The 24,504-nt window shown below is 44.6% G+C and overlaps 1 protein-coding gene across 1 annotated transcript in view; it reads left to right on the forward strand.

The window, feature by feature from the left end:
- The window catches only part of mtss1lb (MTSS I-BAR domain containing 2b), a gene marked incomplete at its 5' end in the record, with an annotated part of 109,557 nt that extends 86,707 nt beyond the window's left edge, over positions 1 to 22,850 (forward strand). Inside the window, 11 exons of the mRNA XM_080730816.1 lie at positions 980 to 1,071; positions 2,803 to 2,877; positions 7,072 to 7,229; positions 8,734 to 8,841; positions 9,565 to 9,662; positions 11,637 to 11,961; positions 13,983 to 14,057; positions 16,789 to 16,947; positions 18,727 to 18,921; positions 20,433 to 20,640; positions 21,897 to 22,850. Coding sequence (XP_080586942.1) covers positions 980 to 1,071; positions 2,803 to 2,877; positions 7,072 to 7,229; positions 8,734 to 8,841; positions 9,565 to 9,662; positions 11,637 to 11,961; positions 13,983 to 14,057; positions 16,789 to 16,947; positions 18,727 to 18,921; positions 20,433 to 20,640; positions 21,897 to 22,774 — 2,371 coding nt within the window. The 3' untranslated portion in view covers positions 22,775 to 22,850. The remainder of the gene's footprint in view (positions 1 to 979; positions 1,072 to 2,802; positions 2,878 to 7,071; positions 7,230 to 8,733; positions 8,842 to 9,564; positions 9,663 to 11,636; positions 11,962 to 13,982; positions 14,058 to 16,788; positions 16,948 to 18,726; positions 18,922 to 20,432; positions 20,641 to 21,896) is intronic.
- Positions 22,851 to 24,504: the final 1,654 nt, after the last annotated feature.

The following is a 24,504-nucleotide window of genomic DNA, read 5'->3' on the forward strand; positions in this document are numbered from 1 at the left end:
AAAACTTTAGCGATTTAAGAGTTAGGACAATTTTAAGATTTGTTTTATAAAAAAAGTTACATGGTACAACTTTAAAGCATAAAATAATGATACACAAAATGTGTAACCGTTCTAAATGGGTTAACGTTGGACTTTTCTGTTTGGATGTATGGGCTGTCAAGGCCTGCAAGTAGTTTTTTTTGCCACTCAGCAGGCGTTCCCGCATAACCTCCAGGTATGATGATGCTGTCACACACATACCCTCTATTGGCTTAGGAATGTGACAAAAACTACAAAATATACCCATGAATTCAAGTCTCCATGGGGTCAGTAATCTATAGAAAAAAGGGCAAACTATCCCTTAGTTCTAAATGTCAGTTTCTATATATTTTTAATGTTCTATATTACTATTACTATTTTAATTGCCCTGCCCTACCAGGAGGCATTACATCCATACAGTACATACATCAATGCATACTGTATACGTATGCCATACCAACTTTGTGAACGTGATAGTTCAGGAATTCCTTCCTGGCCCAACGTCCAGAGGATGAACTCGATGAACTGTTGAAAGTAGGTCGGAGACAGTATGGACAGGCCTTTAAGTTAAGGCATAAGACCTGGTGCTTAAGACAATTAAAATAGAGCCCTGCACACTCATCGACTGACAGAATATTTAACCAAACTACTGCCAAACTGCCGGTTATTTTTCTTTTTTCTTACCTTTTGGAGGTGGTCGCAGAGTGTTTGTCTCAGGTGAGGTCCGGTCTGTTCTCGGACCTGTGCAGCACGCGTGCATGTTTACACTGCAGATGCTCCGGAAAACAGCAAACGGAAATATGAGCATAGCGTGAGTGTCCATGTTCAAGGTCGGACTGGCATTTGGGCGTTAGTTGGCTATTAATCTCTGGCAGTAAATGAGCTAAAGCTCCAATTGGTGACATTATAATAGTACACTGTACAACGGTAACCAATGGGTTCTCTCTCTCTCTCCTCTCAGTGCTCTGATGGAGAGCCTCATCACTCCGCTCCAGGACAGGATTGAGGACTGGAAGAAAACGGCCAACCAGCTGGACAAGGATCACGCCAAAGGTTAATACCCCCCCACTCACCCACACACGTACACTCACAAGACTGGGAGTCGTGCGTGCGTGCGTGCGTGCGTGCGTGCGTGCGTGCGTGATTAATTTGTACACAGAATGACACTATCGGGCTTTTAAGCCGTGACATCATTTTGTAGTCAGACCTCCAAGCAGATTTATTGTCAATATCTGTCCCTCGCTATTTCAACAGATCCGAGACAAAAATAATGACTAAAGTATAATTCTACCACTTTCCTTTCAACAACAAAGAGATGAAAAATTAGTAAATAGTAAAAATAGTAAAAAGATTCACGGGTGCTGGGGCCTTTTGGCCCCAAAAGTTCTCCTCTGCCTACAAAATGATGTCAGACTTAACAGCCCCATAACTCGTTGTAGCGTCCATTACAGACCTAAGGGTCCATTTGGTTTTGGTTTTATTTTACAGAGTTAAAGATATCTATAAGGGTCCATTTGGTTACCACCTCTCCATCATTTAGCTGGGGACCACCTGGAACGCCCTCAAGGACCACTGGTGGTCCCCGGACCACTGGTTGAGAACCACTGCCATAGGGCCAATAGCCAATCTGCTTTGCATCAACAAAAACAGTCCATCTCACAACAACCCACAGGCCATTATGTCAACCTCCTCGGCCTATTAGCAGTCATAGCACGTTAGTATGGGTCATATTTATAATGATGACCCCTATTCATAATATTTATATTCTATGACAATCCCCCAATTACGGCACAGTTATCCGTCCAGTCTGGCATGGCATTCTGTAATGTCCGTCATATTTTCTGCACCGATCGTTATTTCAGTGCAGGTACAAAATGGATGTTTGTTTCCATGAACCACGACCGTAACGGGAACACTGAAACTCACTGATTATCATGTGCCTAGCCTCAGGGGCGTCACAAGGGGGGTAAAGTGGGACTGAGTTCCTAGCGCCCAAGGTGGAGGGGCCTTAATTATTTCATACTTGAACTATTGAAAAATAGCAGATATACAAGCTCAGAGCTTGTAGATCTGCTATTTTTGAAAAGTTGTGAAAACGCGTGAAAATCTTTGAATATATATGTATTTTTTAAGAAAACATTTGTAACTCAAATTTTGTTTCATGGGGTTCCCTGGCTGGAACTAAATATTTTGAGATGGTGGTCTGCGGCCAAATACATATCATTTTGGGGGTCCTTCACATGAAAAGGTTTGAGCACCACTAGGAACATAGGTTTTTCAAAAAAAAAACGTAGAAGGATTTCAATATTCAATGACTTGAACAAATGCTCAAGATTTTTCAAAAGTTAAAGCACAAAATGTGAGTGAATCTTTGTACCCAGGGCCCAGAATTTGGTGCGACACCCCTGCCTAGCCTAATCAACATGGCGCTTGACTAAGCAGCACAATATCCAGTTCTAGTCAAACAAGCTTCTCTCCTAGCAATATACCGTATAGATTTTCTGCATGACCTTAAATCAAGGTTAGCTTCACTGTTGAGTGTTCACCGGTGCCACTGATGTTTAGTGATGTCACCTATCATTGAAAAAAATCTCTCGTCTCGTCCGGCGTCGGTTCAGCAGCAGCAAGGCCTTTGCGAGCGTTCTTAAGGAAATCGATGTTGGGAACTGGGGAAACATTGAGTGCATGCTGTAACTCTAGCCGAATATCAATAAGTAGAATGTGAGCGTTTTCTAGTTCCTGTTACTGAAGCCCCTGCCCCGTCTCTCCCTCCCTGCGCTCCAGAGTACAAGAGGTCACGCCACGAGATCAAGAAGAAATCATCTGACACCATGAAATTACAGAAGAAAGCACGCAAAGGTACATTCCTCTCTCCCTCTCTCCCTCTTTCTCTCTCTGTTTTCTACCTACCTATAAGTCCTCTTAACTATGTTAACGTACAGATGTGCCTTTTCAAAACTTCACACGTCACACTTCACCCTGACTACACGTTCATAGTCAGGGTATGACCTTCCCTGACTATGAACTTTAAATCTACCTATGAAGGTGGATTCTGGTTTTCAATGGGAATGAAGTGGTTATTTTTTGCCATTTCTGGGTTTCTGCAAAAATACGCTCCATTCTCCATAAACATTTGAAAGACAAAACAGGGAAAGAAACCTGTGGAAAGAATTTGCATGAATTCTTCAGGAAAAGAGCAGTAAATTCTGAAGACCTGAATCTGTACATCTGTAGTTCTCTGTCTGGCCAACCAGGACAGCATTTCTAAGAAAAGTTTAATGATCAAAGCATTTTGGCCACATGACCATTTTGAGAGCTACCATCTATCATGTCCATTAGGGGTGGGCGATACGATATGGTGATGATTATCGTTGAGACGATACAATGTCTCCCCGATATGCCTTTTCAGAGGTTTCGTATGTATCGTGATACAATTGAGGGAGCCTTGTAAAAAATCAGAATTCAATTTAAACCTGCATTTTGGTCTAAATCAGTAGTTCTCAAACTTTAAAATGTCAAGGTCTCCCCTTAAAGGGGAAGACCACCCATTTTCAATATTGAACTATGTCATTAATATAACTTAGATCTTCTGTGTTGCCCAGAACTGGAGGATTGATTTTGGGGTTTGTATTGCAAATCACAACTTGATGACATAACACATTGTACTTTACAATACAAACCTCCTCCTCTAAGGTATATTAATGACATAATTCAATATTGAAAATGGGTGGTCTTCCCCTTTAACTCTGACAGTATACAAATGAAACCAAATGGACCCGTAAGGGTCCATTTGGTTTCATTTGTATACTGTCAGAGTTACATACTTGTAAAGTTCAATTTAGACCTCCCAAAAGGAACCCAGAGAGTCTAGTTTTTGTCAAATAACTTGAAAAATAACCATCAAAACCAACGTGAAAAAGAATTGTGATAAAATCGTGTATCGTGATACAGCTTGGGAAAATATTGTGATATTGTATTTTTCCATATCGCCCACCCCTAATGTCCATGCTTGTTCATGCCATTTATTTAACGTGTACAGTATGGGTGTGTGACACACTACCTACTGTAGGCGTTGTGCAATCAGTGAAACGGATCGATATATGCACGGTTGTTGGAGACGATCCTGGTTGGTCTCACCACATCACAATACTGCACGAAAAAAGAAGCACAGTTCAAGAGATCACATGTACGTGATTTGGTCCCTGGGGCAGACTGTTCACACGCATCAGAAAATACAAAATAAAAACATGTATAAAAAATGGACATAAGCTCACCAACTATTCAAAGCTCAGTCAAAGTATGTGATGTAGAATCCTACCGCCATCTGGTGGCGACATCCGGTACAGCGAGTCCTCCCCCATTCGCCCTCAGACACTTCACTCAGTGATGTAGCGACCAATAATTAGCGGCGCTTCCTTTTTTGAAGCCGTTTCCACCCGGTTGCTGGGCAGACTGAACAATTTGGGGTCTTGTGGAACAGGGCTCCGAACACACTTGTCACTTTGATGCGTGGTAAATCCTGAATATCAACCCTTTATGCTCTGAATGAATGTACTGGTGCTCACTGTGTTGTTATAGATGTATATGATCATAGGTTTAAACAGGAGATGTTCTGTTCCCATTTGAGTGCAACCCTAAAGCTGGTTGCACACTGCTGCGTTTTTCGTTGCGAAATGCGTTTTTCAGGGCAAGGAGAGAGAGGGAGATAGAGAGAGCAAGGGACTGAGTGGTGCGCGAAACGGGCGGCAGTGTGCAAACTTGACTGACATAACGTGAGGTTGATTTTTTTATTTGCGTTCTCCGAAATTCACTCCGATATTCGGCCCGAAAAACGCAGCAGTGTGCAACCACCTTAATGGTCAGAGACTTAATGACTCTCAGTGTCACAGTGTGTATAACTGACACATACTGTACAGTATACAGATATATGTACAGTATAGCCGGTATAACAGGTCTGTCACAGGGATATCTATTGCTCTTGGTTGCCATGTTAATTTGCGCTAACAGTCTGCACTGTGGCTGTCTTGTGATGGCTTTCTTATACTAACCTGAACAGTTTTGCTATTCCTGCCCTCTTTCTCTCTCTGTCTCTGTCTCTCTCTTTCTCTCTCTCTATGTCTCTCTGTCTCTCTGTCTCTCTCTCTCTCTCTCTCTGTATCTGTCCTCACATCTCTCTCCCTATAACGTTTTTTTTTTTCCTTTTCTCCCCCCTTTTTGGTATCCCTGTTTCTCAATTCGTCTCCTACTCCCTCTACTCTCTCTGTCTCTCTCTGTCTGTCTCTGTCTCTGTCTCTGTCTCTGTCTCTGTCTCTGTCTCTGTCTCTCTCTCTCTCTCTCTCCCCCCCTGCCCTTGCCACTGCGTGTGTTATCTATGTCACCTGCTATAGAGATCCAGGGTAAGTATCAGCTTATTGCGTCCTTGTCCCACCTCACACTATCTCTTTCCTTCTTACTTTTGACATCACCACTGTTTGAATGTTTTGGCCATTCCAGTCTTCTTCTTTCGAATAGAATTCCCTACCTATGTAAAGCTGCACCAGTGTACTCTGTATTTTCTTGAATATCATTGATCTCTGGATTGGTGATCGCAAAGATGACATTGCAGGCTCTTTCCACTTTCCACCAAGCCCGCATTCCCTCCCGCCGCCTCCTACTTCTTTTCTCTCACACTTTCGCTCGTTGTTTTCCTCCTAGTTGGTTTTGTTGCAGACATCTTTGTCGCCTGTTGTTGCATGCTGTAACACTGCAAATAGCTGTACAATGCTTTTATTGTACTTTCAGGATTTTCTAACTATTGGTGTAGATTGAATTCAGACTCTATACACATGACTTGTTTGCATCTTCGTCTGTCTCACATAGTTACCAGTTTCATATTAGTTAGTTACAGTGGTTTTGTGTTTTGGCTCCAAATACACCTTCGTTTGAATGTGAAAAAACATAGCTGTACCAAAGCAAAACAACAAGGTTCATTTGTCAGTGTTTTCATATGAGAACGTCGTTGCATGCTAAGCTACCAGGCCAAAATGTCAAAGGAAGGTGTCATTGTCCAAATACTTTTCCAGGGTGTGTGTGTGTGTGTGTGTGTGTGTGTGTGTGTGTGTGTGTGTGTGTGGTCTTTTGGTCATTCTCTTTCTCGTGGTGTAAAAGCAATGGTTTAAAATGAATTGATGGGTTATTATGGGGGGAGTCACGCGTGGCCAGACTGTTGCCCCCACCATTTTCAAATGCTTCCGTCAAACAGTCTGGAGCAATGGAAGCTCTGGTCAATAAAGCGGAAGGGAATCTTCTTTTCCATTTCCGTTTTGTCTTTACATTTGCGCAAATGTGTCCTAATATACATCGAAATCATCAAGCACATCGTCGTTGTCGGGTGGAAACCTTATACCGTTATGTCCAAAACCGTTCATTTTGTATTTATCATTTTAAAAATGAAATAAAACTAGTGACAACAGCCGAGGTGCGAGGCGTTGTGTGCTTGTAGATCTGCTGTTTTCACTAGTTTTGTGCAACGGCCTTGTCTGATGAAGCAGGGCTTTACTTTACGAAAAAACGTACAAATTTGAAACTTGGAGATACAAGGTTTCTGCCCGACAGTGACGACATATGGCTTGCTGCTTAGCAGAAACAGAAATAAAATTGTGAAAGGCAATTCCAGCTTCCGTTACTCGGTTTCGGGAGGTGTAATTCCAGACTCCATGGAGCATTCCAGAGAACGGTATAGTTGTCTGGCTACGCGAGACTATTATGGGGGGACTCATAGCACCATCATGCTGTTTATTTCATTCTTTCACTCTCATTTCTGTGACTCTGCCCTAATTCGGATTTCCATGTGACCCCTCTTACACACACATACACACACACGCTCGCAAACACACACACACACACACACACGCTCGCAACACACACACACACACACACACACACACACACACACACACACACACACACACACACACACACACATACACACACACACACACACACACACACGCAAACACACACACACACACACACACACGCACACGCACGCACACATCCCCACCCTCCCCTCAGGGCGAGTGGACCTGCAGCCCCAGGTGGACAGTGCCATGCAGGACGTGACGGACATGTGTCTGCTGATGGAGGAGACAGAGAAACAGGCGGTGCGGCGGGCCCTGGTGGAGGAGAGGGGACGCTTCTGCACCTTCATTGGCTTCCTGCAGCCCGTGGTGGTGAGGAGGAGGAGGAGGACATGGGTGGTGCTGGTGGTGCTGGTGTGGATGGTGGATGGGGAGGGGAGAGGAATGGAAGGAGGCTTGCAGGGTTAGGAGAAGGTGGCAGGGGGGGGGTTGGACGAGGATGTACGAACTGGGCAAGGGAACCCATTCAGAACGGGTACACATTATTGTGTATCATTATTTTATGCTTTTAACTATTGAAAAATAGCAGATATAGATCTGCTATTTTTGAAAAATCGTGAAAATTATAATTTTGACCCGATTCTATAAGTGTCTTTTGAATCCTTCTAAGGTGTTTTGACCTATGTTTCTGTGTCAGCAATCTGGCCAGCCATCGTCAAAGAAAAGGTCCTTTTCACTTAACTGGAGCTCAGTTAGTCTGTTCTTAAGAGACTACTATGTCAGTGGTTCTCAAACTTTTTCATGTGAAGGACCCCCAAAATGACATGTATTTGGCCACGGGCCCCCATCTCAAAATATTTAGTTCCAGGGACCACCCAGAAGCAAAATTTGAGTTTACAAACGTTCGCTTTGAAAATACATATAAGATTTGCACACATTTTCACAACTTTTTGGCAGATCTACAAGATTGCATCGCGGCATTCAATAATTCCAGGCCTGAATGGGTTAATGGAAGTGGATTATTTTTAAGTAAATAATTATATTATGTGTATGTAGGCCTATGATTTATTTAAAAAAAATCCACTTCAATTAAAAGCATAGCATTGATAGATTTAATAAATGGCTTCACAGACTTGTTTGACATGTTGGTTTCATGTTAATGTGCATCGTGAGTCATTAATTACCTGCAAGGCCCAGCGTTCTTTTTGGCAACATTTTTTAAATCATTTTTAAAGAAATGTTATAATTAGTTTTCCTGTTCTTTTTTCACATTAACATCACCATTAAATCCTATTGTTTAGTATTACAATGCCATTGGACACAATATTTGCATATAAATACCCCCCACAGAGAGTGACATTCACACCTCCCAGAGAAGTTGAAATTCCAGTGTCTGGACGAACAACATCTCACTTTTTAACTGAAGCTATTCCTCACAAAAACATGAGTAAAATGCCTGTAATATTTTTTTTCGTGATCATTAGAATGTCTAGAACATATACATGTGTTATTATTGTGAATAATATCCCCAAAATGCAAATTAGAGCATGATATATGATTTATGATTTATGGCTATAAAATCTTACAAAAACATTATTAATTTTTTAACATTACATTTTCCTGTGATTAGGACTCCTACAACACCACCTGATTAAAAAAAATAAATTTGGCCAGTAGAAATTAATTCGGGTCTTGCAGGGTTAACTTGACCTTTCGCTCTGTGCTTATTCCGTAATACTATAGAATAAAGGCAGATTGTTACTTTAACCGTTATGTTATGCTTTAACTATTAATAAAGTAGCAGATATACAAGCTTTTTGAAGCAGATGTTGTGAACCTCTCTCTTTCTCTCTCTCTCTTTCATGTAATCTGTCAGAACGGAGAGATTGCGATGTTGGGAGAGATCACCCACCTCCAGGCCATTATTGATGACCTCACTGTGCTGACCACTGATCCTCACAAACTGCCTCCTGCCAGCGAACAGGTAACACACACACACACACACACACACACACACACACACACACACACACACACACACACACACACACACACACACACACAGACATGCATTCAACACTAGGCCTGTCACAATTATTACATAATCGTCTAATCGCAATTTGTTGACATAATCGTCATAGTCGTTTCATGTTCATAGCCTATATATTTTTTCAAAAATAGTGGAAATAGCTGATCTACAAGCTCACAACGTGCCATGATGCTACACGTTGTGACACGTTGTGAGCTTGTAGATCGGCTGTTTCCACTATCAATGTTTTTTTTTAAGTATAAAGTCGTCAAATATGTCAGTAATTTCTTTATTCATTTAGGTTATGTGTCATATCTGCCATGTGCAACTTCAAAGCCTACAAGCCAAACAAATGTAATTGTCAACGACATAAACACAATTAAATCGTCAATCGCAAATATTTGAGTGACAATTAATCGTCATGTAAAATGTCATAATCGTGACAGCCTATTCAACGCACACTCACGCACGCACGCGCATACGTACGCACACACGCACCCGCACGCATACATGCACGCGCGCACGTACACACACACACACACACACACACACACACACACACACACACACACACACACACACACACACACACACACACACACACACACACACACTCTCAAAGGCCTCAATTGGGAATCTCATCTTTTTCATCTAATAGTACGTGTCTTTTTCTCTCAGGTGATCAAGGATCTGAAGGGTTCAGATTACACCTGGTCATACCAGACTCCTCCCTCCTCACCAAGCAGCTCTGGCTCTCGCAAGAGCAGCATGTGCAGGTACACACACACACACACACACACACACACACACACACACACACACACACACACACACACACACACACACACACACACACACACACACACACACACACTCACTCGCTCAAAGGTTTCAATCAGACGATGGTTTGGTTTATTTGTTTTGTCTGAAAGAGGTGCCTCTCGTGATGTCTGTCACTCTGCCTGTCTCGTCAGTCCGGCTATGTGTTGGTGCGTCCATTCTAACTGTTGTCCCTGGTTGCAGTCTGTTTTTACCGCCAGTGGTTTAACCTATTTAGCTTAATGTCCCGACCACCCAGAGCCTTGAGTTTAGATCTGTTCTTTTGTGGAAAATGAATCGTCCTGTTGGAGAACCTTATTCCTGAACAATAGGTTCATCTTTTATCTATGTTTAGTTTCAACAGTTTGTAAAGTTTAATTACAACGTCACGTCACACGCATATTATCCATCAAACTCTTCTGTTCATGTGCGCACACAAGGGTGTCGCACCAAATTCTGGGCCCTGTGTACAAGGATTCACTGTGAATTTTGTGCTTTAACTATTGAAAAATAACAGATATACAAGCTCACAGCGCGGCACTCGAGCTTGTAGATCTGCTATTTTTGAAAAATCTTAAAAGTTTGTCAGTGGTGCTCAAACGTTTTCATGTGATTTGGCCACAGACCCCCATCTCAAAATATTTATTTCCAGGGACCCCCCAGAAGCAAAATTTGAGTTGCAAATGTTCGCTTAAAAAATACATATATTCAAAGATTTGCACACATTTTCACGACTTTTAAAAAATAGCAGATCTACAAGCTTGCAGCACGGCACTCTGTGCCGTGCTGTGAGCTTGTATATCTGCTATTTTTCAATAGCTAAATAATGAAGGCCCCTCCACCTTGGGCCCTAGTAACTCAATCCCACTTTTCCCCCCTTGTGATACACCTGTGCGCACAGTCGCACACATGATTACGGATCTAGATCATTCTAAATTAACTAGTGAACTGTGCGTATCCTAAACATACACTGTATGGGTGTATAGATATTTTGTCTTTAGGCTTTAGTTGGTGATACGTGTGCGTGTATGTGCGTGTGATTGTGTGAGTGTGCATGCTCATATCTGTCTCTGGGGTAGAGTATGCTATATCATTAACTGTACCCCTCTGGCCCCTGTACTGTAGGCAAAGCATGTCGGTTCACAGCCCTTTGCCTGCGTCCTGTATGTATGGTTTTATGCCCTTTGACCCTCACATTCTCTCCACCTGTCTCCCCCCGCCCTCTTCTTTCCCTCTTCCCTCTCAACCCACCTTTCTACTCCACTCACCCCGACTTCAAACATTGACGCCGGCGGCCATTTTGCTCCCTACACGCCCTTCATTGACCTGTGTGCCACCATGTTGTATTTGTGTGACGTACCTCCTTCTCTCCTCTGTGGATTGTGTTGTTTTGTGTGCATTCATTCGCCCTCTTTCTGTTTTGCTGTTTTGTTTTTGACTGGGGATTTTGTGCTGGGATTATTCTTTTCGTCTGTTGTTCTGCTTTGACCTCTTAATCAACGTGACTGATGTCTGACTCCGATGCTTCATTCATTCGCAACGACGGCCTTTATCCTACTAAAACCATCATCGACACGGACATCTGTGAAACGCTCGCCATACCCCGCTACGCCCTCCACCTCCGAACCCGTCATCACCCTCCTCCACTCACAAACGCTTGATCTCATCTCGTATAAACCATGCTTCATCCGGGGCCCTATACTCTATACGCTGCTCACTTCCACCTCCACCTTCCCACATCCTTAAAACCCGCTCTGTGTTCCAACTGCACAAGTTGCCTCCCTCCCTCCCTGCCCGATCCCCCCTCCCCTCCTTCATTCCTCCTCTTTTCCTCCGTCTATCAATCAATCCATCCATCCACCCATCCCTCTCCCTCGTTCCGCTCGCGTCGCCATCACCGTGCCCCCCTCCCTCCCCTCCCCCCCTTGCAGCAGCGTAAACAGCGCCCACAGCAGCGCGTCCCGCTCCTCTGGCGGGGGAGGGGGCAGTAGTGGCGGTAGCGGTGGGGGCGGGGCCTCGCTGCCCCACTCGCCCACCGCCTCCTCATCGTCCTCCGCCTCCTCCTATCGCTACCGCAGCAGCCTGCCGCCGCCCCAGCACCACCAGCAGGGGGCGCCGCCGGGGGCCCTCCCCCCGGGCGGCGTGGCAGCCCACCGCCTCAGCAGCGTCTCCTCGCACGACTCGGGCTTCATCTCGCAGGACGCCAACGTCTACTCCAAGCCACCCTCGCCCATGCCCTCCGACATCACCAGCCAGGTACCCGCGCTTGTCCTGTGTGTGAAGGAATGAATGAATGAACAGCGTTGGGTAACGGTACTTTTAAAAGTAACTTACGTTACAGCTTTGTTGCCAACTCTCTCCCAGCCATTTACAATAGGCTTGTGCGCCTATACTGCCAGGAATTTTATTAATTTCCAAGTTAGCTTTAATCTAACCCAACAGGGATCATATTGTTGTAGAATGTAGTACTAGTACTATCCACTAGAGTGTGCCCAACGATAATCTCCTAGAGTCTGGACTAGCGAGTGGACAGCAGTAGACCCATAATGGCGGCGCCCATTGGCGGCCATTATGTCTCCCGGTCCGCCGAACGGGAGCTATAAAACACGATCCGAACGTCGTGCGCACGCCATTTACACTCGTTTTTGCTCTTGAGTGACCAATCTGTCAGTCCAGCCATTTTTTTCCGAATGAAAATCGGTCTAAAAATGGTAAAGTTTGATAAGAAAAACGTCAACATTCAATGCTGTAAAAAGGCCCATTCTATGTTATGGCCGAACGACTTCCGGGTTACGTCATCGATGATGTCACTTCCTTCGAATATGTAACTTTAGACTAAAATTAAGCTAGAAAGGTCATTTATAGCTCAAAAAATGTCAAAAAAATACCAAAATGATCAGAAAATGATCCCCAAGGCGACGTTTGGCGATCTGGCTGCCTCACCCTCCTCAAAATGGCGATGGAAGGCGATTTGGCTGTGAACTAGTTAAAAAGTAATCCGTTATGTTACAGCGTTACCTTCTGAGAAAAGTAACTTGTTAGATTATTTGCTGGGCTTCATTTTTCCTTAAGTGGCAACAGAAAGAACAGGGAAATATAGGTCTTTAATGTAACTAAGTAACACCATTATTTTTGGAAACCGCAACTAGTAACTAACTACTAAATTGCAGAACTAACTTGTTAGGTTACCCAGTTACGCAAAAAGTACTCTGTTACAGTAACGATGTTACTATTAACGCTGTTACCCCCAACACTGTGAATGAATGAATGAGTATTTTGTTTCTGTGTCCGGACAATTGCTTGACCCATCCCATATGGCAGTGGTTCTCAACCTTTTCAGGCTGTGACCCCCAAAATAATCATATTTTAACTGGGGACCCCCCACCCTGACATGCACTAAGAGTTGAGGCATTACATTTTGTATAGCATGGTTATATTTTGAAAATAGCAGATCTTCATGCTTACAACACCTCGTGTTGCGAGGCATTGTGAGCATGAAGATCTGCTATTTTCACTATTTCTGCATCTAATATTTGACAATGTTGCCCATGTTTAATTTGTCATTATATAGGTATTAAAAAGTTCTTAAATTGCCACTTTAGAATTGTGCATATAGCCTCTATACACTTAAACTTTATGTTGGTTTGTTTGCTGTTGAGTGAGAAAACTATTTTGCACATTAAGTTAATAATCTTGGGACCCCCCAAAATAATTTGGGGACCCCTGGGGGATTCCGACCCACAGGTTGAGAACCACTGCCATATGGGATTAGCAGACAAATCAATTAAATTAAAAACATAAACATTCCAGTGTATACCCAGCCAGCAACTCATAATACCACCTGCTTTTGAACAAGACACATAGCCTACAGTACATTACACTATTATAGACCTGCACATAGAATAGTAAAGTTCATAAAAAAAATGAAAGTTCATCTATTATAAGTCACCCTTCTTCTTGTATCCCACGTTTATAAACGTACATGTGATCTGAAAATGTGACGAAACATAAATTCAATTAACGCCTCATTCTCATAAACTGTCAGGTTTAGTGCATGCAAAATGCATGTGCAAATATAACCCTAACCCTAACCCTACACAGGTATGGTTAAAATAACAATAAATACAGACACTCTTCCAACTTCATACATCACAGCAGAGCACACAGACATACATTATTATGATGTATAATACAATGCAATCTTTCTATCTGTCTGTGTCTCTTCTCATCTTTTGCACCATCTCCCTCTCTCTTCTTTTCCCCTTTCTTCTCCGTAGAAGTCCACCAGTTCAGCGTCTTCAGAGGCCTCCGAGACATGTCAGTCAGTCAGCGAATGCAGTTCCCCCACCACTGTAAGGGCTCTACTGTAACTCCTACTGTATACCGTTATGGCATGGCTTACTGTTTATCCAGCAAAGAAAGTCATTTTAAATCAATGAGACCCACAGATTGGAAAAAGCAGACCATGGCAAACAATTCATTTGAATGACTAAATGTTAGCAGGTTGGTTGGGGAAGCTGTTGAAAAGTTGCCTCAATGCTTCATAACAGCAGATCTCAAACCCAGATCAGGAACACACACTGTAAGGCTTAAATCTAGCTACACTAGATACTTAAACACTGCCATGTTATTTAACTAGGACTAGGCTCCTTTGCATGATTCTTGTCCCAGGTTTCCAGGAGGTGGCATACCTGTTTCTTGTTCCTGTCATTTTGAGTGCCGCACTGCAAGCTTGCATGTAGATCTGCTATTTTTGAAAAATCGTTTGTGCAAGTCTTTGAATGTTTTGACCCGATTCTATGAATGTCTTCTAAATCCTTCTTCTAAATCAGTGGTTCTCAAACTTTTTCAAATTGCATGTATTTTGCTGCGGACCACCATCTCAAAATATGTTGTTCCAGGGACCCCCCAGAAGCAAATATTTGAGTTACAAATGTTTGCTTTTAAAAAGACATATAAAAAATAAAATAAAAAGCAGATCTACAAGCTCTGTTTTTGTTTTGTGAGCTTGTAGATCTACTATTTTTTTAACTGTCCTACTGCCAGATGTTATAATTTATTTATTGGGGCTAGTGCCAGCAAAAAGCAGCTTTCCTTTGCGATGTTATAGAAAAAGATCTATTCAATATTTTCAACCAATTATTTTTTATTTTCATTTATTCTGTGTGTACTTTGGCCAAGCTGGCAGCAGAGGGCAGCCTTATGCAAAGAATGGGTTTGAATTGGGCCGCTTCGCTTGCCGTGGTCCAGAGCATAGCAATGCATAATCTAGCTCAGGTCCACAGAAAACAGCCAGGAAGTGATTTGGGACTCCATTATTGTTGACGTGCAGTGGATTTTTGAGAGCAGCATTACGGGAGATGTTTTTACTATACACGGCGGCGCGACCCCTCATCAGCTTACAGTCATCAGACAAGGTAAAAAAGAACGAGCCGTATTGGCAACGTGCCGCGTTCAGAATTGGGGCGAACGGGAAAGTCCGAAGCAGTAAAATAGTTAATAGTTAAAACATAAAATAATGGTAAAAGTGGTTCCAGCTACCCAGTTAGTTTTCCCATAGCTTAGTTTGATTGGCTCTGCAGCAGGTTTGAACTGGAATAACACCATGAAGGTGTCATACGTCTTTCCAGTTCAATTGGCTGATTGATTGGCTGCAGTCGAGCCAATCAAACAAAGCTACAGCACGGGAAACTGAAGCGGAACGGAAAACGGGTTTGCCACCTTCTGGAAACTTAGTAGCATCTGTCTGTAGTTACCTGTGTAGACAGTCGTTAGGATCTGTCTGTAGTTACCTGTGTAGACAGTCGTTAGGATCTGTCTGTAGTTACCTGTGTAGACAGTCGTTAGGATCTGTCTGTAGTTACCTGTGTGGACAGTCGTTAGGATCTGTCTGTAGTTACCTGTGTAGACAGTCGTTAGGAAACTTAGTAGCATCTGTCTGTAGTTACCTGTGTAGACAGTCGTTAGGAAACTTAGTAGCATCTGTCTGTAGTTACCTGTGTAGACAGTCGTTAGGAAACTTAGTAGCATCTGTCTGTAGTTACCTGTGTAGACAGTCGTTAGGAAACTTAGTAGCATCTGTCTGTAGTTACCTGTGTAGACAGTCATTAGGAAACTTAGTAGCATCTGTCTGTAGTTACCTGTGTAGACAGTCGTTAGGAAACTTAGTAGCATCTGTCTGTAGTTACCTGTGTGGACAGTCGTTAGGAAATTGTCTGCAAAATGCTTTGTCATTTTCCATCATCTTCTTTTAACAACAACATAGACTGAATGTTGTAATAGCACTTCCATACTGCTATTGTTTCTGGAGCTAGTTTGCCCGTCTGTTTAGTGGGAAGTCATTTTCATGCCTGGCTGGTAGTGACTACTTGTTGTTTAGAACATGCTGCAGCGAAACTAAGGCTTCTTCTGGGAAATGTATTGTTGATCTTCCTCTTCATTCTCTCTGCTTTAATCTTTCTTTTGTTTCTCAATTTGGGGTAGAGAGAGACAGAGAGTGCGCGTGCAATCGTGCGTGCGTGCGTGCGTGCGTGCGTGCGTGTGTGTGTGTGACACAGTGTGCACTTTGTTGGTATGGCCTGTCACAATTATTACATAATCATCTAATCGCAATAATTTGACATAATCGCAATTATTAAGTTGTGTCACAATCGTCATAATCGACGTTTCCATGTTTACAAATGTTCATATATTTTCAAACATTTTCCAAAATGGTGGAAATAGCAGATCTTTGTGAGCTTGTAGGTCGGCTATTTCCACAATCAATGTTCTTTTTTAAAGTACAAAGTTGTCAAATATGTCAGTCATTTCATTGTAGGCCTATATTTAGGTTATGTGTCATATCTGTCATGGGCAACTTCAAAGCCTAAAAGCCAATCAGCAATGTAATTGTAAACGACAGAAACACAATTAAATCGTTAATCGCAATTATTTGAGTGACAATTAATCGTCATGTAAAATGTCATAATCGTGACAGCCCTATACGTGTGTGTGTGAAGACCCCGTGCCACCAACCTCTCTCTCTAAGCAACGAAGCTTCTTTCCTCCGTCTCTGATGACCTGACTGTGTCTCTCGTTCCGCAGTTTGGCCCGTCCTTTGCTACCTTCCGCCCTGCTCACTCTCACCCTGGCTCCACCAGGCCTCTCTCTGTCATTCTTCCTGTGCCTGCGTCCCCACCCTATAGCTCCTCCCCCGGACTCAGCTCCTCCTACTCTCCCACATCAAAGGTTCCCATGTGGAAGGTTTGTTCTCCCATTCGCTCTCATTTTTCTGTGCACTGCTTCTCTCGTTTCGTTTTTTTTTAAAAACATATCGTCACTGTCGGGCAGAAACCTTGTATCACCAAGTTTCAAATTTGTAATCTTTTTCGCAAAGTAAAGCACTGCTTCATCACACAAGGCCGTCGCACAAAAGTAGTGAAAACAGCAGATCTACAAGCACGGCGAGGCGTTGTGTGCTTGTAGATCGGCTGTTTTCACTAGTTTAAATCATTTTTAAAAATGATAAATGCAAAACGAACAGTTTTGGACATACAAGGTTTTCCCCCGACAACGACGATATGATTTGCTTTTATTTAACGCTTATTAACGACCGATCGTTTTTTCTTTTCTTTTCATTTCCATTTTTATCATCTGCTTAACTCACTCACTCCATCGCTTTGCTTTCCCTAACGTGTGCCCAAGTCACTGTGTACGCATTGTGTCGACCTTCCCGTCTCACTCACTGCTTTGAGATCTCCTGACAGGAGATTTCAAACAGAACGGGCCACAGAGAGCTGACCAATCCGTTTCAGTTAGGAACAAATCCAAGGGCACAATCCTCCAATGGAAAACCCAGTGTCCTCCCCGCACACACTCAAGCAGTGGTTCTCAAAGTGGATTTCAGGGACTCTCTAGGTTCCCTTAAAGGACAATTTTATTTTTTTACAAAAAGGGTTCATATTTTAGATTGTAATTAAAGAATATAAAAGATGAGTGTTTCAATTATTTAACTCATTTGTAGCCGATCCCGAGAATACTCGTGAAAAATACTTGAGTATTTAGAGTGCCGATCCCGAGTATACTCGCGAAAAGTACTGTATATGGAGTAACGCCGGTTCTCCTACCCTGTAGTCTGGCGGAAGGTCCTGGCACGATCGGCCTCGCCGATTCATCATCATCACGGATCCACGTGCACAAAATAGTAATCCCATAACATGGGTTAGGGTTGATGAGGATCGCTTCCGGTGAATGACGTCATGACGTCAAACCGGAAGTGTTTACGCAATGGACTTCTGGCCTTCAAAATAAGACAATGGAGCGTATAGGAGCCTGCGGGCGGCACGCTGGACATTTAACCCGTTCATGTCTGGAGCACTAAATGGGTTAATTTACTTCTTTCTATTGTTTTAGGGATTCATATTTCAGTGGTTGGGGGCATGTGTACAAGTGGCTAAATCAGAATAAGCCCATTCCTAAGATACAACGCAACCTTTCATGGTTGGATGTGACTTATGGGGGCTAGAAGTGTTACTGTAAATAGAAATAAAGAAACTGCTGGCTTATTGTGTCTAAAAAGACACATTTTGCCACTTGTACGCATACCCCCATGCGTACGCATGCCCCACATTTTAGCACAGTAAACGCGATAAAACAATAGAACAAAGCAAATGAAAACATTTTAACCCTCACTTTTTCTTTTCTCTAATTACAATCTAAAATATGAACCCTTGTTGTAAAAAAACAAAGTTGTCCTTTAAGGGGGTCTAAATTGACCCTTACAAGTCTGTAACTTTGACAGTGTACAAATGGAACCAAATGGACGCTAACAGTTGCATTTGTTTCCGTTTGTACAACGTCAAAGTTAATGGGAGACACTGCGCTAAAGCACTCCCACACACTCAAGCACTCAATAAAGAACCCATCCAAAATGCCCCCTCGCTCTGCACTCAGATGAAGGGCTTCAAACTGCTGGATAGCGGACAAGTCTCTCCCGTCACTGTCTCTTCCTGGTTGTTGTTAACCCCTGCTGCACTCCTTCAGGACTGGTCCAAGGCAGGTCAGTATGAGCAGCCCGTGGTGGCCGTGGCCGCCGCCGCCGTGGTCCAGAGGAGGAAGGAGCCTCTGGACCGGCTGAGGGAGAGCGAGGCGCCGCCAGGCTCCCAGGGCTACGCCGGAGCACCCCACCCCGACGACGGACAGAGGCCCCGCATGACCCCGGCGACCATAGCCGCCAAGGTGAGCGAGGGGAGGATGATGATGATGATGATGATGATGAGTGAAAGATTAAGCTTCGTCCAGTGGCAGTTTTGACAGCGAATTTTGATTTTTGAATACAATTTAATTTAGTTTTAGTCATGTTTTGGTCATCTAAAATGGTTTAGTTTTAGTCTAGTTTTTGTGGACTAAATATCATAACGATTTTTGTTGACTAAAATATATCTTAGCAGGCCGCGATGGTGTCGTAATGGCTGATTTATACTTAGCTGCATGCCGAAAAATAGATGATCTACAACTTGTAGATCAGCTATTTTCAGAACGTGACACCTGCGTGCAACCAAGCATAAAACGTCGTCTTAGTTCTACTGGATCTCTATCTATTTGTTGAAGAAATTGTCAATATATTTATAGTTTTAGTCATCATAGCTTTTAGTTTTTATTTAGTTTTTATTCAGTTTTCCTCATCTCGTCATGATTTTAGGCGCCATTCACGCGACGCTGTTTTCTAGAGAAAACGTCAAAATAAAATGTCAGATATGCCGTCCGTTTAGACGTCAACTGTGTTTTCGGGGGTTGAAAACGCAACAAAGTGAAACCACCTTCCAGAGTGGAAATCTTTGAAGACGCTCCACCTCGCGTTTCCATGTAAACGGGCAAAAACCGAGGAAACGACAACGTGGGACGTGAGCCGAGCCAAGCTGCACTGGTGAATGAATGTAAAGGAAGTAGGGGTGGAAGCTAGTGTCTGTCTGCTCTATCTGGCAGAGTGGCAGTATGCTCCACCACCATCCAGTGACATGGCATGCACAGTACAGTGTTTTCAGTCTGTTGAGTGTCCGTCTAAACAGAATAAAAAGTGAGAACGCAACAGGACTTCTCTAGAGCAGGGGTTTTCAAAGTGGGTGACGGGGCACCCTGGGGTGCCACGACGCCAGTCCAGGGGTGCCGCGAGATAATTTGATAATATTTGGAATTTATTTGGACACTTGAAAAAATATTTAGTATCATTTTAACCTTGAAGTACTAAGTTATTTTCAGTCAGTTCTAACCAAAATGGCTATTATCTCAACGTTTTCCTCGCAACATAATCACAAAAATATCGTCACTGTCGGGCAGAAACCTCGTATTCAAATGTGTACGTCTTTTGTTAAAACAAAGCCCTGCTTCATCATACAAGACTGTCACAGAAAACTAGTGAAAACAGCCGATCTACAAGCACAAAATGCCTCGCTATGCGAGGCGTTGTGTGCTTGTAGATCTGCTGTTTTCACTAGTTTAGTACATTTTATAGATGATAAATACAAAATGAACGGTTTTGGACACCCGACAACGACGATATGCTATAAATATAAGGTGCTGGGAGTGAAAATTATAATGTAGGGGTGCCTCCGATTAAAAAAAATATGAATGGGTTGCCCTGAGACAAAAAAGTTTGGGAACCCCTGGTCTAGAGACCGTCGTCAACTAACGTGGCCTTAGTCGACAAAATCAACACAGCAGTGTATTATTATGTGTTGTGCATGTTGCAGCATGGAGAGGAGGTGTCTCCGGCAGCCAGTGACCTGGCCATGGTGCTGACCAGGGGCCTGAGCATGGAGCAGCAGAAGAGCAGCAGAGACTCCCTGCAGTACTCCAGTGGCTACAGCACCCAGACCACCACTCCCTCCTGTTCCGAGGACACCATCCCCTCACAGGGTAACACTTTGATCCCCTACACCCTCACCATCCCCTCACAGGGTAACACTTTGATCCCCTACACCCTCACCATCCCCTCACAGGGTAACACTTTTATTCACTACACCCTCCTGTTCTGAGGACACCATCCCCTCACAGGGTAACACTTTTATCCACTACACCCTCCTGTTCTGAGGACACCATCCCCTCACAGGGTAACACTTTTATCCACTACACCCTCCTGTTCTGAGGACACCATCCCCTCACAGGGTAACACTTTTATCCACTACACCCTCCTGTTCTGAGGACACCATCCCCTCACAGGGTAACACTTTTATCCAATACACCAGGGTTCCCCAATAGGCGGCCCGCGGGCCATTTGCGGCCCGCGGGGGGCTATTGTCTGGCCCACACCAACCCCAGTAATAATGGTGGAATAAGAGCAGCAACAACACTAGTATATCGTCATTGTTGGGTGGAAATCTCGTATCTCCAAATTTGTACGTTCTTTTGCAAATCATACAACACCGTCGCACAAGTGCGAGGCGTTGTGTGCTTGTAGATCGGCTGTTTTCACTAGTTTAAATCATTTTTAAAATGATAAATTCAAAACGGTTTTGGACATACAAGATTTTCACCCGACAACAACGAAAACTGTCGCTGGAGTAGTGGGAACGCCACCGTCGCCCCCTGCAATGTTGTGGCCCTCGGCTTGGTACCCTAGACATAATTTGGCCCTGGGGGAAAACTAATTGGGGAACCCTGCACTACACCCTCCTGCTCTGAGGACACCATCCCCTCACAGGGTAACACCTTATGTCTAGTTTGTGCTAGAGCCAGACCCACTTTTTTTGATCGGTATCTGCAGTCATGCAGTCAATGATTTCCCCCCGATATTTTACCTCTTTTGACCTGTCGAACATTTAGACACTTTACGTTTTTCAAATTTATTTGAAAACTTTGTTAAAAAATATGGGTAAAAAAAAGCACTCTTAAATATCTGGATTGTCATCGGACCCAAATCTGGCATTTGTCGGGCTGAACATTTTTACTCACAGGAAGGTACTGCTTGCCAAGAATAACAGATCTTCGAGCTAACAAGTGTATTATGATGTGATAATAGGTACCTGAATCTATGAATTGATTTTATTTTCCAGCCCTAATTACAGACATTAAAGTAAAAAGGTTTTGGACTTGCAATGTTTCCACCTGATGATATCCACACAGTAACTGTACATTTTTCTACCTTTATTTTTGGGGGTATTTAATATATCTCTTCCACAACCTTCCCCTCATTGCTCCTCTGCTGTTCTCTCTAGGCTCCGACTACGACTGCTACTCGGTGAACGGGGACACGGAGGGCACCGACGGACAGGCGGAGTTCGACAAGTCCTCCACCATCCCCCGCCACTCCAACATCGCCCAGAACTACCGGCGCATGATCCAGACCAAGAGGCCGGCCAGCACGGCCGGCCTCCCCAGCGGCGTGCTGGGTCCTGGGGGGGCGCACGCGGGCGGGGCAGGCCAGCCCGGGGCCAGCGGAGGCGGAGGAGCGGGCACGCCGGGCACCGCCACCATCCGCAGGACGCCCTCCACCAAGCCGGGCGTGCGGCGCACGCTCTCCAGCGCCGGGCCCATCCCCATCCGCCCGCCCATCGTCCCCGTCAAGACCCCGACCGTGCCGGGGGGGGACTCGCACTCGCCGGGCGCGGGCGGGGTGCCCGGGCGCGTCGGCAGCGAGGAGTGCGTGTTCTTCGCGGGGATGGAGGACGCGCAGGGCGCGCTCCTCGACTACGTGAAGGCGTCTCCCAAGCGCCTCAGCCTGCCCAACACGGCGTGGGGCTCGGGGGCGGGGCTGGAGGTCTACACGCAGCAGCAGCAGCACGGGGCCCCCGCGGTGGGCGCGGGGGGCTCGGCGGGCGGGACGGAGGAGGACCAGATGTCGATCGCGGCCAACCGCCACAGTCTGGTGGAGAAGATCGGCGAGCTGGTGGCCAGCGCGCACGCACTGGGGGAGGGGCAGTTCCCTTACCCTTCGCTCCCCGACGAGGCCGCCGCCCCCGCCGGGCCGGGCGACGCCCAGGCGGGGGCGGCGGACGCCCCGGACGGCTCCGGAGACATGCTGACGACCATCAGGAGAGGAGTCCGCCTGCGCAAGACCGTGTCCAACGACCGCTCTGCGCCGCGCATCTTGTGATCGGGACAGAAAACGGGAGCGGTGAAGTTTGTCCATTTGTTCGGCCAGTAGGAGAGGCGGGTGTTTGCGGGGTGCAGCCAACCGCCCCAAGCACATGTCATAGACACAAGACTTACTATGTAGAAATCTATAATATAACAGAAGATGAATGAAAACAAAACAAAACAAAAATAAGTTTAAAGAGGTTATTAGAGTGATATACTGTATAATGCTAATAACAACACTATTATTGGTCATCCACGCCAATGATTAACATTAATTACTGAATATTGACTAGGCTCCTAGCTGGCCTTTATAACTCTAGCGTGTGTTGGAACGCATGTTTGTCTTCTTAACACCCTCACCCAGGGACAGCAAGACTACAAGACGGACAGGTAGAGAAAGAGAAATGAGAGAGAGAGAGAAAGAGAGAAAGAGAGGGAGGGAGGGAGGGAGGGAGGGAGGGAGGGAGACAGGGAGAGATTGAGGGAGGGAGACAGAGTGAGAGACAGAGAGAGAGAGAGAGAGAGAGAGAGAGAGAGACTGGTTCCTGGTTTGCCAATTGTATGCCCTCTCCTCTAACTGTCACCCCAGTAGGAGAGTGGTTCTCAAATTAAAAAAAATGTCAAGGTCTTCCCTTAACTCCTAACGGGACATTTGGTTCCGTTTGTACACTGTCAGAGTTACAGACTTGTAAGGCTCAATTTAGACCACCCTAAAGGAAACCTAGAGAGTCCCTGCTGGAACCCACTTTGAGAACCACTGACGTATATAGGACCCCGGATAGGCAGACGGAGGACGGGGAGGGGATGTGCGGAGCAGGGGAGGGAGTTGAACCCGAGCACGTCAACAAATGCCCACTCAGACTGCCTCGGTAGGTACTAGCATGGGGAGCTAACACCAGGAGCTTCTCTGTGTCTCCCTATAATAATAATAATGATATTGTAATTTAAAAAAAAAGCAAGTTGGCATTGAACCGTGCTAGTACCCCCATTCCCCTCTCGCTGTCTGTCCTGTTAGTGTGTGTGTGTATGCGTGTGCGTGCGTGCGTGTGTGTCTGAGGGGCGGACGGAGCTCTGCTGCAGGACAGCTGGTTACCCAATGAGGGCATGGCTTGTCTCTTGTGTGCCGTATGTTGTGTTTCCTGTTTTTAATTGTGTCGTCGCCTCCTTGTTGCCACTGTATGAAGAATTTACAAAAAGTAATCCAGGCGTATAAATATGAATATATATATATATACATATATATATTTTCTAGAACCAGAGAGAGAGAATTGTTAATAAGAAATGGAGCAATACATGTGTTTTATTTTCTTGTTTTGCTTAAGAAGAGGTTAGTTGGAGTTTTAGGTTCTTCCTTTTCTCTTTTGACTTTCAGGCAATCATCAGGAATGCTTACTTGCGTGTGAACGTTATTCGGACAGTATGGCTTCTGTTACACTCTTGCTCTCTCTCTCTCCCTTCTCCCCCCCCCCCCCCCCCCCCCTCTCTCTTATTGCTGAAAATTGTGGGGGAAAAGTGAGAAAGTGAAGCACTTTGATTGCTACTAGCACCACTTGGCCACTTGGTGTCACTGTGTTCACACGTTGTGTGATATCCAGAGAGTGAGTGGGCAGAGAGAGCTGGTCGCCATGTAAATATGGCATCCTTGAAACCAGCGAGTAAACTGGTATAGAAGTGAGATTGAGGGAGAACGAGAAAGTGATACAACAAAAGGTGGAAAAGGAAGGAGTGGGATAAGGGAGGAGAAAA

Source organism: Nannobrachium achirus, assembly GCF_963921795.1.
Source record: "Nannobrachium achirus genome assembly, chromosome: 7".
NCBI lineage: Eukaryota > Metazoa > Chordata > Actinopteri > Myctophiformes > Myctophidae > Nannobrachium > Nannobrachium achirus.